The 12337-nt window shown below is 32.9% G+C and overlaps 1 protein-coding gene across 1 annotated transcript; it reads right to left on the reverse strand.

Moving 5' to 3' along the window:
* Positions 1–2327: 2327 nt before the first annotated feature.
* Positions 2328–5601, reverse strand: LOC107961993 (ankyrin repeat domain-containing protein 13C). Its single transcript, XM_041115964.1, has 2 exons — positions 3537–5601; positions 2328–3031 (listed from the first exon to the last, which is right to left on the reverse strand). The coding sequence occupies exons 1-2, from the start codon at positions 4935–4937 to the stop codon at positions 2648–2650; spliced, it is 1785 nt and encodes a 594-aa protein (XP_040971898.1). The 5' UTR covers positions 4938–5601; the 3' UTR covers positions 2328–2647.
* Positions 5602–12337: the final 6736 nt, after the last annotated feature.

Consider the following 12337-nt stretch of genomic DNA (forward strand, 5'->3'; position numbering starts at 1 on the left):
TTAGCATAAAATTATAGTTTAAATCTATGTAATAATTGTAAAATCTAATATATATTTTACCTCGTTATGAGTGCGAATGTATATGGGTAGTGCACTCGAGAACGTAAAAATGGAAAGTGAAACTGAACCCATGATTGTAATAGTGATAGACAACCTCTAATTTTGGTTTTATTTGGTTTTTTCACCCCGCACATCTCCCGGTACAATGTTGCTAACACGGCAGACCCCCAACTAAGTTCGTCAGCTGCTCTAAGATCAATGAGTTTCAGTAGCCACCTCAGATGTACGAGGTTTCATAACAAGTCCGGCATCAAATAACCTCCAATGATCTCAAAGATGTATGCCCGAGCATTTCGTATTCTTTCTACTTCATTCGAGTCATCCCCCGGCTTTGGGAATGTGTCTCGTAACTAGCCTATCTCGATCCGACCTCCTTAAATATTATCTGAAATTGCACCCAAAATATCGTAGCATATGGCTCCCCAATCAGCAAATTGAGTGAACCCGATGAGTACAGACCCATCCACCGGTAATCCCGATTGTAATTGCACGTCCTCCAAAGTGATAGTACACTCCCCGCATAGAAGATGAAATGTGTGCGTCTCGGGTCTACACCTCTCTATGAATGCGCTGATGAGTTTTAGGTCCAACTTGCACCCCCAACCTATTTTGGCCACATGCTAAAAAACCGCTTCCCTCAAGTAATTTTCTATCAAATGTGATGGAGGACCATGCATATTACGAATATAACATTGTAACACCCGATCTATAGACTGTTATAAAAATTTTAAAATAAAAATTAATTAAAATTACATAAATAAAAAATATTAAATAATATTCAAAATTTGAAATTAACCATTACCATTTTTATTTGTTCGACGGAGATATATTTATGGTCGAGATAAATTAATTTCTCAGCCATTGCTAACACGATCAAATATTTTAGAAATTATAAAAAAATAATGCTAATTTAGAAAAAAAAAATTATAGGAGATAGTTAATTAAAGAGAGCTTTGAGAAATTTAGAGAGAAATTTGAGACCTTTTTTTTAGAATTTTGGAAGAAATATTTGTGTGAAAAAAATAGGAGGGGGTTTATATATATATTTTACTGTTGGACCCCCAACGGTCAAAATTTTAAATGATTGTTGGGGTAACCATTGGGAGTAAAAAACATGAGTTAAAACGCGTCCTTAAGGGAGCGCTTTTGCCATGTCAGCAAAGCGCGTCTACATCAACACGTTTTTTGCTGACATGGTAAAAGCGCTTCTTTAGGTACCGTTTTGTTGAAATTTCTCCTTAAAACGCTCTTACTTAAATACGTTTTTGTATTTTTGATCCATTCTGATAAATAATAAGTAAAGTGGCCCATTTCCGTAAATAAAATAGAAATGGGCCATAAAATGATCACTCTGATAGCTACAAAGATGAAAGTGAAACTGTTTTTCTTTTTGCCTTTTTAACTTAAGAAGGAATCTTCGACCTTTAGGTTTCAAAATTGAAGGAACAAAAAAATTATTTGGGCTTTAAATACAGCATAAATGGTTAGAAACCCCAAAGCTATTTGGGCCTTAGCAGCTTAAATATCTAATTCAATTTTTTTAATAAAAATATCTAATTCAATTAGAGTTTTAATTATTAATTACGTATACATTTTTCTATATTTATACTAAGTAGTAAATTTTTAATTGAATTTATGTAACGAGTCAAAAAAGAATAAATTTGATTGAATAACAATTAAAATAACATTTTTTTATAAAATAAATTATATTATTTTAAAAGTATTTTTATTTTTTTATACATTTTATATAAAAAAAGCACATATAATGAATTTTAAACCTAAAATATTATAATTTTAAATTTATGTACTTTAGCATTTCAACCAAAGCCTATTTATATTTTATATTAATATTTTTATAAAATTATGCTTTTCAAGTACATTGTGGGTGACGATAATCTAGTTACTAGTTAAGCTTTTGATTAAATATTTTTATAGCTTCATATGTTAATATGAATGTATTTTATCTTTTATATTTTTATAAAAATTATGTTTTAAAATATTATCATTATAATATTTTTTTATTTTTTATTATCGTTTTATTATTGGATTCGAGATTATTTCTTCTAATAATATTATTTCAAAGTTGAAACTACATCTAGGCATCCTGTGTGTAAAAGATATTATCCAAGTAAGATAATATATTTTGTAAAGGTACCGGGGATGATGATGGTGATGAAGGGTTTGATAAAAGCTAGTACTACAGGTTGGTGATGATGATGATGATAGACAAGGGCATGTGCTTCCGAAATTTTGATAAAAGCAAAAGATGAATGATAATGAGCGGCACCTTTAAAACCGTAAAATACAGAGGACCACTTGTAAGATGGCCTGTCTTTGATCCCAATATGCCCCCCTATTCCTCATACTCGTGAACATTGAAATACGGTAATATCTAAAGTATAAAAATAAAAAATAAAAAATAAAAACAGCTCCAAAATTGTGTTGAACAACATATTTAATCAACCAAATTGCCTACCATTGATTTTCAACAGCAAAATTTTTGCAGGTTGCAAGAAAATCAAAATATTTAACATTGCGGAATTTCCATTTGACCAAATTATCTGTATTTTGAATAATTTTTTGTTTTTCACTTTGATTTCCTTGTGGACTTTGATTTCTTCAATTTGCCGGACTTGTCGTCGACACTGGTCCATGTATATCCACTAGGAATGGCAAAAGGATCAGCTTGTTGCGCCATTGAGGAACTCCGTTGTTGCTGTTGTTGCTTGTTAGCCGACACCGATTGACTATTGCTTCGCCTCAGCCATGCCGTGGTGGACGATGACCACGATGTCGACGGTAATGACGAATTATGTTTATCCGAATTTTGATCATCCTCTGTTTGGCCTCTTCCATTGGAAAAATATCTAGGGCTTGAGAGTGGAGTGAAGAATTGCTCGGTCGATTGGAGCTCGACGAATTTCGTGAACGTTATCACCACCCTCACCGTCGGGACTACCGGGATCGCAACCTGCGAAACCCCACCAACAACAATTCAATACCAACCTTGTCCGAAAATCACATATCAAAAGAGAAACGACAGTTCAACAGTTGGTCCACATATGATTCCCTTGGTTTGTCCGATGGGGTAAAAGTAAAACGTAACATTGCCTCTGACTAGAATATGACAAAATGACAAAGAAAAGGAAACCTCGGATGATGTGGGTTTTTTAAAAGGGAGAATCACCGTTGGATCTAAAACACACCCTTTGGGACAAGTTCCACGTCATTGGAGCCGACCAAAAACAGGGTTTTCCCCCCACAAAAAGAAAAGCTTCTCCACTAATCAGAGACCAAAGCAAAGCTGAAAAACTAAAACACACTTGCTTTCCTTTTGTCCATTGGTCAGGCTATCATCATCCAACGCATCAAAAGACCCAAACCAGACACCCTTCTAAGGTATCTACGTGGACCCCACATTTCTTAAACAACAAAAAAAAAACAGATATTTATAGATTTAATAACTGCCGTCTTACCTTAACCGGAAATGTCCCCGGCGGAAATTTGGTGGTTAACAGCTCCCGCATTCTTCGAACAGCTTTCACTTTGTTAGCCAAAATATCAAGTAAAGGTAGCAATTCTTCGGTCTTTAATGGGAATTGTTCCGTTAACCAAACTGACGGCCGTAAACTTCGAACGTACTCTTTCTCCTTTGTTTGTGGGGGCGGCACCACCGTTTTCGCCGTTGCGAAAGACGTCGATCTTCTAGGAGGCATCGCCGCGGCTGAAGAAGGGAAAACGTCAACGCTCTTCCTCCCTACCGAAATCCATTCTCTGTCTTCTCTCACGAAGCTACTGTGTCTTCTTCTATCAGGCATTGCAAAATTGGGATTTTCGCAAACTAAGAAACCGTCATCGTCTTCGTCGAGCTCTAAGGGTAATACTTGTTCACTTCCGGCGACGTCATTTTCGGAACCCGCAACTTTTCGTGACCTAAAGCTGAATATCACGTTATGTACTTCGTAAACTCTGGCTTTCCATTCACCGACGCTCTCTGTTTTCTCTTGGCGCCTCCAGTTAGTTCTTCCGACGAGTTCCGCTCTGGTTACGTCCATTCCGGGTCGGTACACACTCGTTTGGGAACAAAAACCCGCAATGTCGGATTCGCTCATCGGAGCTCCGGCATTTTCGAATGCGTCGAAGATTTTGCGATCTTCGCGGTTGAGGACTAGCAATGAGCCGCAAGGGATGTTGTGGAGGTGGTCGCCATCGCCGAGGAAGAGGAAGCTTTGATCGGCGCGTTGGATTTTCAAGCCGTCGAAGCCTGCTAATGAAGTATCAGCTCGAAGGTTACCGTCGCGTTTCCAGATCTTGTAGGTATCGGAAGGAGCGATTTTTCCGACGAACGGAATTACGGAGCTTTCGAAGTGAAAGGAGATTTCCATGTAGAAGTCACGCATTCGGCGGAGGACGGCAATTACGCGAGGTAAACGGCGGCGCCACTTGCACCAGGCGGAGCGGTGGTGGAGTTTCAAGAGAACCAACGCAATGTCGGAGCTTCGGCGACAGAGTGCTTCTTGGAGAGGATTCCAGCCCGCAGCGTTCTGGAGCGACACGTCAGCACCAGCAATACCGAGAGTTCTAGCAGCAACGACGTCGTTAAGGCGGACCGCGAGGTGGAGAGGAGTTTCACGGAAAGGGACATCTCGGCGGTCGAGAACGGCGGAAATTTGGTCAGCTACACGCTCTTGACTGAGTGAGTCGCACTCGGTGTGGATCTGAGCAGGATCAGCCAGCTTTAGCAGCGTGGAAACCAGTCGATTCAAAGTAGTATGATCACGCAAAACGACAGCGTAGTGAACAGGGCTATGCTTGTAATCCTCCGGTTTGATAGCTGGAAACGGCGCCGTCGCCGACGCAGAAGACGATCTCGACATTATTATTATTATTATTATTTTTTTGGGTTTCTAATATCCTTTCACAAAATTTTACCTAATCCTGTCTCAGTTCTTTGGGTTGTGAAAATGAAAGACAAAACGAAGAAAATGGAAAGGTTGAAGGCAATAGGGAAAGGGAGAGGGTAAGATGGTCATTTGATAAAAATGAATTTTATTGGGTAGCGTGAAAAGAGAAAGAGAAGGACGAGATACACGCAATCTGGCAATCTGGCGCGGCTTTTGTTGATGCTTCAGACAGGTACAGTCCTAAGACCGAACATCCCTTCCTTGCTTTACCTTACGCTTCTTTGTTTTGTCTTTTCCGCTTTTCTTTTGTTTGAAAAAAAAAAATTAAAATTGATGTTACCGTGGAGACGCAGTGCAGGATAGTGTGATTCCATGATGAAATGAAATCTCGGGGTTAAAATGGTAATGGGTAGGTCCCATATTGATGATTTCCATGATATATTTGCTCTTTTTAGTTACAAGATTTCCTTTCAATGGTATGGGCATACGAATGAATGAGATCAGGAGCATAGGATTTATATAGCCTTTTTCTTTTCAAGTCTTTTGATGTAAAAATTCAACAAAGATCTTTTAACCTCGCATGGAATTTTGAATGCTTACAAAGAAGTTTGAAACAACAATCATTTGGACAATAATGGTTCTAAGTAATTGACACTGGGATTCAAATATTAGGGTATTGACTCATTTTCAAGCACATGCAAAATATAGCAGTATCAAAGGTACGCATTTTGAGGGATGTTCCAAAACCAGGGACGGGGATTTGTTGGTGTTAAAAATAATGATTAAGGAGTAATTAGTAATTAGTGATTAGCAATGAGACGGGGAAAAGGAATAAGAAAAGTGAAAAGAGAGGGCAGTCCAAGTCCAAGAAGTGGCTTTTGTCGTGACCAAATGCAAGGAAGAACAGGGACATATGTCTCCGGCAGCAAAGACCAATCGCTAACGGATTTCACTACCTACGATGCAACTAAACACCCTTCCTTGCATTCCCAAACACAATTAATGATTTTCGTCGCCTCCTTTGTGATTTACCTTTTTCTTTTCCTCTCTTTGGAATTTTATTATCTCATTATTTCTTACCTTAATTGCAACAAACCTTCTCATTTTGATATTTTAGTTTTTTAATTATTTTTTTAAAATGTTACAATACTACTTTCTATGACCCTCCAGACGTAGTTCTGCAATTATTGCATGCATACCCCCTACATGTTTGTTATAATTTATCTTTCATATCTGAAAAAAATTAAAACTAACTAATAAGTACAAATCAACAAAGTTCAGGGGTTAAATTATATATTATCCCTTTAATTATTAAATTTCCATATCTCAAATTTGAATTCAACTTTGAAGTTAATAAATACAATCTACATCAAATTTAAACTTATATTTAATACTTTAAATTTGTGGATAGGTTTTATTTGATAGTTTAATACCATATTAATATTTTAATAGTTCAATTGAAATATTTTAAAAAATTTAAAGAATAATTTAAATTTTATACATAATTTAGAATGTTTGATGTAATTAACAGTTTTTCATTTTCATATAAAAGGTTTACTTTGCTACAGCTGTAGCCTATGATTTTACCTCGCACCCTATTTCAAGTTTTTAACCCTTTAGTTGGAAGGTTCCGAGAATAAACACATGGAAGGTTGCTTTTAATTAGGACTTACAACATCTATACTATCTAGTCTATACTAGCTTTAACTAAGTTGTTATTACCATTTAGTTGGAGACGAATTTAGTTAGGTAGCCTTTGGAAATTAAAATTTGGATTTTAAAATTTTATGCATGGGTTTATAAATTAATTGTTTTCAAATTCTTTGGGAATTAAAATATTAAATTTTTAATATTTCGAATTAATTCAAATTCATTATTTAGATCATTCAAATTTAAATTTAGATTTCAATTAATTGTAAACTTTAAAAATATTTTTTTAAATAATTATTTAAGAGGACTTGGACATTGTTGTTTGAACTGGATCAAATAGCCAATCAAATTGGGAATCAATCGAGGTATTCGTTCTAAGAAAGACATTATACCAATTGACCCCGTGAACCAATTAAACCAAATTTTTTTATTTTTTATTTTTTATTAAAAATCTATTTTCAGATTTTTTTTTACAATTGAATTGATATAAACTTTATATAGACATGAATATTATAATATAAACAATAACAATAATATTATCTTTCAAAATTAAAAAAAAATCTAAAACATTAACTCTTTTAAATAATATGAAGAAATCTGAATACTTTTTGAAACCAAAATTGCAAATCATTGTGACCTAAAATATTGTAAAATATATACTATATTGATTTCATACATGTAAATAACTAGGCTCAATTAGATCTAATTTCTATAAATCCTATAACAGAAAAAAATTGGACCGATCAATTAAACTAATTGGATCAAAAATCGATTAGGGATGTCAATTCAAAATAAAGAGTCAAATTGATTGACTCATGAATTAGTCGAATCAACCAAACTGGTGACCGAACTGGTTGAATCAAGTACTGATAATCTGATTGGTTTGCCTACTAGTTCGATTCTAAAAACTTTGAGCTTCATTGATAATATAGTATAAGCAAAAATAATTATTTATTGTTTGAGTTTTAAAGGAAGTGTGTAAAGAAAAAAGAACAAAAAGTTCTCATTTTTTTTAATCAATATTGGATTTTAAAAATTTCAAGTTTTAAAATAAATTTTAAAATCTAAAATCTAAAATTTAAAATTTAACTTTTATGAAATTGGTCCAATTATTATTATTATTATTATTATTATTATTATTATTTAAAAAATTAACAAATTTTATTGTAAATTTATTTATTTTTAATAATTTTATATTTTTTTTAAAAATTAAAGTGGTTAATTTAAAGGGTTTAAGATCATTGGGGTGTGAGTTTAAACCTAAACATTATTTTTATATATTTATATACTAATTTTTTTATGTCAAATGTGTTATAGGTGTATTTATATGTTTAATTATATTAAAGGAAAAGAATATTGCTATGGTTTGAAAAATACTAGCTTCTCTCTAAGGTTTGATGAAAAAAATCCACTAACCCCTAAGATTTATTTATTAAATGAATTTTAAATCAAAACGACTACTTTACCCTTACTTATTATTTCGTTAATTTATTATCTTTAATATTTAATTCAATCATTTTCAATTAAAATAATAAAAATATAATTAATTATTATTAAAATAAATTAGAAATTACATTATATTCAAACATAATTTATATGTTAAATATAATGTAATTTTCAATTAATATGTGTAAGCTTTTTTTTTCCGAAGCTATACAATCAAATTAGTAACTAAAATATATTCAAGTCTATACCAGAATATATTTATATGTGTGGGACATAAATTAAAATGAATATAATTAAGAACCCACACATAATTTACAAAAGTGAAACTCAAACTTAAGATCTTAAAATTACTAACTTTAACCTTGCATTAAGCTAAGGTATCATTAGTTGTATGTTTACCTTTAAAAAAAAATTGTTATCAATGATAATTATATTTTTGTTTTTTGTCTTCTGTTTTAATTTTTGTTTATTTTTTAATGAATTTTATGAATTCATGTTAATTATTTAAATTTTAATCTAATTGTAATATTAATTTTGAGACCAATTCTTCCTTTATTTCTTTTATACTTTCATCAATTTCTTTTTTATTAGAATATTCTAAACAATTACAACTACATAAAAATAACTTAATGAGTTAATTTTAAGGTTAATATATATTTGAATTAAATATAAATTTAAAATATTTAATTTTAATTGAACTCAAATATAATTATTTAAGAAAAAATTCAAATATGTTTAATTTTATAATACTTTAATATTTTATTATTTTGCAATTAAAATAAAGAAATGAATAAACTAAATAGAAAGTACATATATAGATAATAACAAGGGTATGACTGTCTTTTTATTTAAAATTTACTTAGTATATAGATTTTAAGGAGGTTTATAAGATTTTTTTCTCAAATTATTAAAATCATTTATGGGTATTATTAAAACTATAAATGAATGTAATTTACACCAAACTTAAAGGGTAAGTTTACCCTTATTTTTATCTAATTAATTTTATATTTTTATTTTGTTTAATTGATGTAAGTACTTTTTATTTAAAGATACTTAAATGTTTTTAATCTTGTTCATCTTTTTCAATATATTATCATCATCTTCTTCAGTTTACCTCAAATCCATAGTTCACTTGTATCTTCTTTTCAATATTTAAACTTCACCTAGGTTACTTGCCTCGTTGCTGCTCACCTTGCGATCTAACTATTTGCAGTGAATAGAAGGGAGTGTGTGAACTCTTGCGAACTCAGTGACTATATAGGAAATAATAACCACATAGCACACACAAAACATAAGTTAAACAAAATCTTTGGCAAAGTTACAGAACTCGCGAATTGGGTTTGCCATACTTACTGTCAAATAGCTTAAAAATAACAAAGCATATTATTCCAGAAAACATAAACTTATTTTCCTGTTGGATAAGCGAATCTCCTTATAACGCCTTAAAATGATTCAATGAGTCTTCACATGCCCTATAAGTGTAGCATAAAACTAAACACTCTCCAACACACCAACATATCCCAAAGAATGGAGCTTAGCTCGACATACCTTTATCTCACCGACTTGTCCCAAGGCCTTTTGCCCAAATCACAAAACATAAAAGTGAGTACTCACAATCCTATGGCATGCCATTATATCCAACGGTTTCAGAAAAACATATTTCTTAAAATATGTGCTTGAAACATAGAGCTCGCACATTATGAGGAGCTCACGGAGCACTTGTTCATATTGAACTTGCATTATAGACCTCGCATATCACTATTCATAAAAACACATATTTAATCATAAACAAAAAAAAAATAGAGCTTTTAGAGAAGGCTTACTCTCGGAACTTAAGTTAAAAATCCTAAGCTCCTGATTAACATTATGGTTCACCCATACATGTGGCGATCCTTGAACACTCACCAATTTGCTAAAAACTTTAGACAACTTTTGTCTTTCCCTTTCCTTGCTTGTAGGTGGTTCTGTCAATTTTGCAATTTCACAAACATAAAAAAAGTCACTAACAGACAAAACACATGAAAACTCATACATAATTACAAACAATCCTAGGTTCTCACGTGCTAATCTTTTGATGAACCTCGTTTCCTTTGTTTGCGAACCTTTCTTAATTACTTCTAAACATAAAAGAGAAACAGAGTCTTACCTTAGATCTTAAGAGCTAAGTGCTAGGTTCTCAAAACTTGATGATAGAATAGTCGATAATGAATTTGAGTGAAATTTGTTGCATATCAGAATATGAAATTTCTAATGGAAAAGGTTTAACTTATATGTACGGAGTGTTCTAATGTTCTTAGAATACCCTAGTCGTAGTAGAAGTAAGAAATAAGTTGCATGCATGAATCGTGTTGTAAAATAAGTTGACTTCTTAATTTTGGTATAATTACCCTTCAGCTACTCCTACTTTTAACTATCGACCCAAAATAACTATCCTACTTTGCTAAGCCTACTGGTGATCCTTACTTTGCCAAGCATACTGGCGAACACCAACATGCCGACCAACTATCGAACATTAGCGTACCAGACCTACTAGCGTACACCATCTCACTAGTGTCGTTGATGAATTCCAGCTCGTTAAGCCTACTAGTGGTCACAGTTCACTAAATCTATTAGCGAACCATGCTTCTCCAAAGCCACTGGTGACCTCTATTCGCCAGGCTTAAACTTCTAGGTCCTATTTTGAGACGTTACAGTTACCTTCCTCTAGCAACCAAAATCGAGGCTTGCCCATTTGATTTGTTCTTTAAGCCTAACTCGTTGTCGATTTTATCCTTACTCAAAAGATTTCCCTTCATGTCCTCAAATGAGTCTCTTTTTATCATAAATCACCGTCTCCCTAAAAGTTTTTTATGAAGGGGAAACGAACAAAGTAGTAACATAACCTGATTTTCGTGTCTATATTGACCTCAGCATTCTTTATGTTATTAAGCAGAGTGAAAAATTCACTGATGTGAACCTTAATAGACTCACACTCTACCATTTGGAATGTGTATAATCGTTGTTTTAACACTAAGTGATTTACAAGGAACTTTGTCATAGATAGGGCTTCCAATTTCCTCCATAGAGCTGCTGTAATCTTCTCCGAATGTACCTCCCGTAATACATTGTCAGTGAGGCATAACTGAATTGTTGATAATATCTTCTCATCAAGTTCCTCCCACTTTGTCTGATTCGCATTCGTGGGCTTTTTTCTTGTAATGACCTTTTTCAAACCGTTCTGAACCATAATTGTCATCATTTGAACTTGCCACAGTTGAAATTTATAATCCCATTGAACTTCTCGATATGGTACCTCATTGCCATCTCTGAATAGGTTGAATGCGGAAATTGAACCAAGCTCTAATATCAGTTTGTTGGATCGAACCTGAATTGTGCAACAAACACGAACAAAAATAAAGAAAATTGGACACAGATATTTACATGGAAAAACCCCTTAGAAGAGGATAAAAAACCATGAGCAAAGAAAACTTCACTAAAACGGCAAAAATCGAAAGGGGAAGTACAAGATGGAGAAACAAATAAACCCTGAACCCAAAATACAAAGATTCCTCGAAACTCCCACAAACTCTCTCTTAATTTTGTTGTTGTTATTATCTACTATCTAGGATTGCTAAGAGGCCTATTTAGAGGCTGAATTTTGTGTACAAATATTACTAAACCTTCTTAAAAAAGTTAGAGTTAGACTGGGAAAATATAACAGAGTTTAACTAGGAGAAGAAACCCGATCGAGTGGGGAACACGTCGCCACATCATGACGTCACTCTCGCCTTGTCGGGATGTCCATCTTTGCATCGTTAGGACGTGGTGTTACTTCTCATCGGGGCGTCATAATCACGTCGCCGGGACGACGACTTTTCCACGTCACGATGTCAACTTTGTTTCATCTGAAATGCGTGACACACTTTGTTTCATCTGAAATGCGAGACACACTTTTCATTTAATTTGGGCTAATATTTTTATAGTAAATAATAACATGTAATTATGCTTATTATATATGTGATGTCCATATTTTTCCAACAGAAAATACTATGATAAACAATTGGAGTACATTTAATATTCTTAATATGATATATTTACTTATTTAAATTTCATTTTAGTCGCAAATTAAACTATTTTTTTATTTTAATTTCATACATATTGCAGTTGTGTTATTATTAATTTTAAACTTTATATTTCATTATTTATTATATATCATTTTTAAATATATACTTATATTCTAAATACATGATTTTTGTGTGATAAAATTTGTGACTAGGAGAATTTTTGTTTTCATTGGA

The sequence above is a fragment of the Gossypium hirsutum genome, chromosome A06, assembly GCF_007990345.1.
Source record: "Gossypium hirsutum isolate 1008001.06 chromosome A06, Gossypium_hirsutum_v2.1, whole genome shotgun sequence".
NCBI classification, from domain to species: Eukaryota; Viridiplantae; Streptophyta; class Magnoliopsida; order Malvales; family Malvaceae; genus Gossypium; species Gossypium hirsutum.

Coding starts and splice junctions, on each gene's coding strand:
- LOC107961993 (XM_041115964.1), bottom strand. CDS start 4,937: ATGTCGAGATCGTCTTCTGCGTCGGCGACGGCGCCGTTTCCAGCTATC. Junction 3,032..3,536: donor CGGGGACATTTCCGGTTAAG/GTAAGACGGCAG, acceptor GGGGTTTCGCAG/GTTGCGATCCCGGTAGTCCC.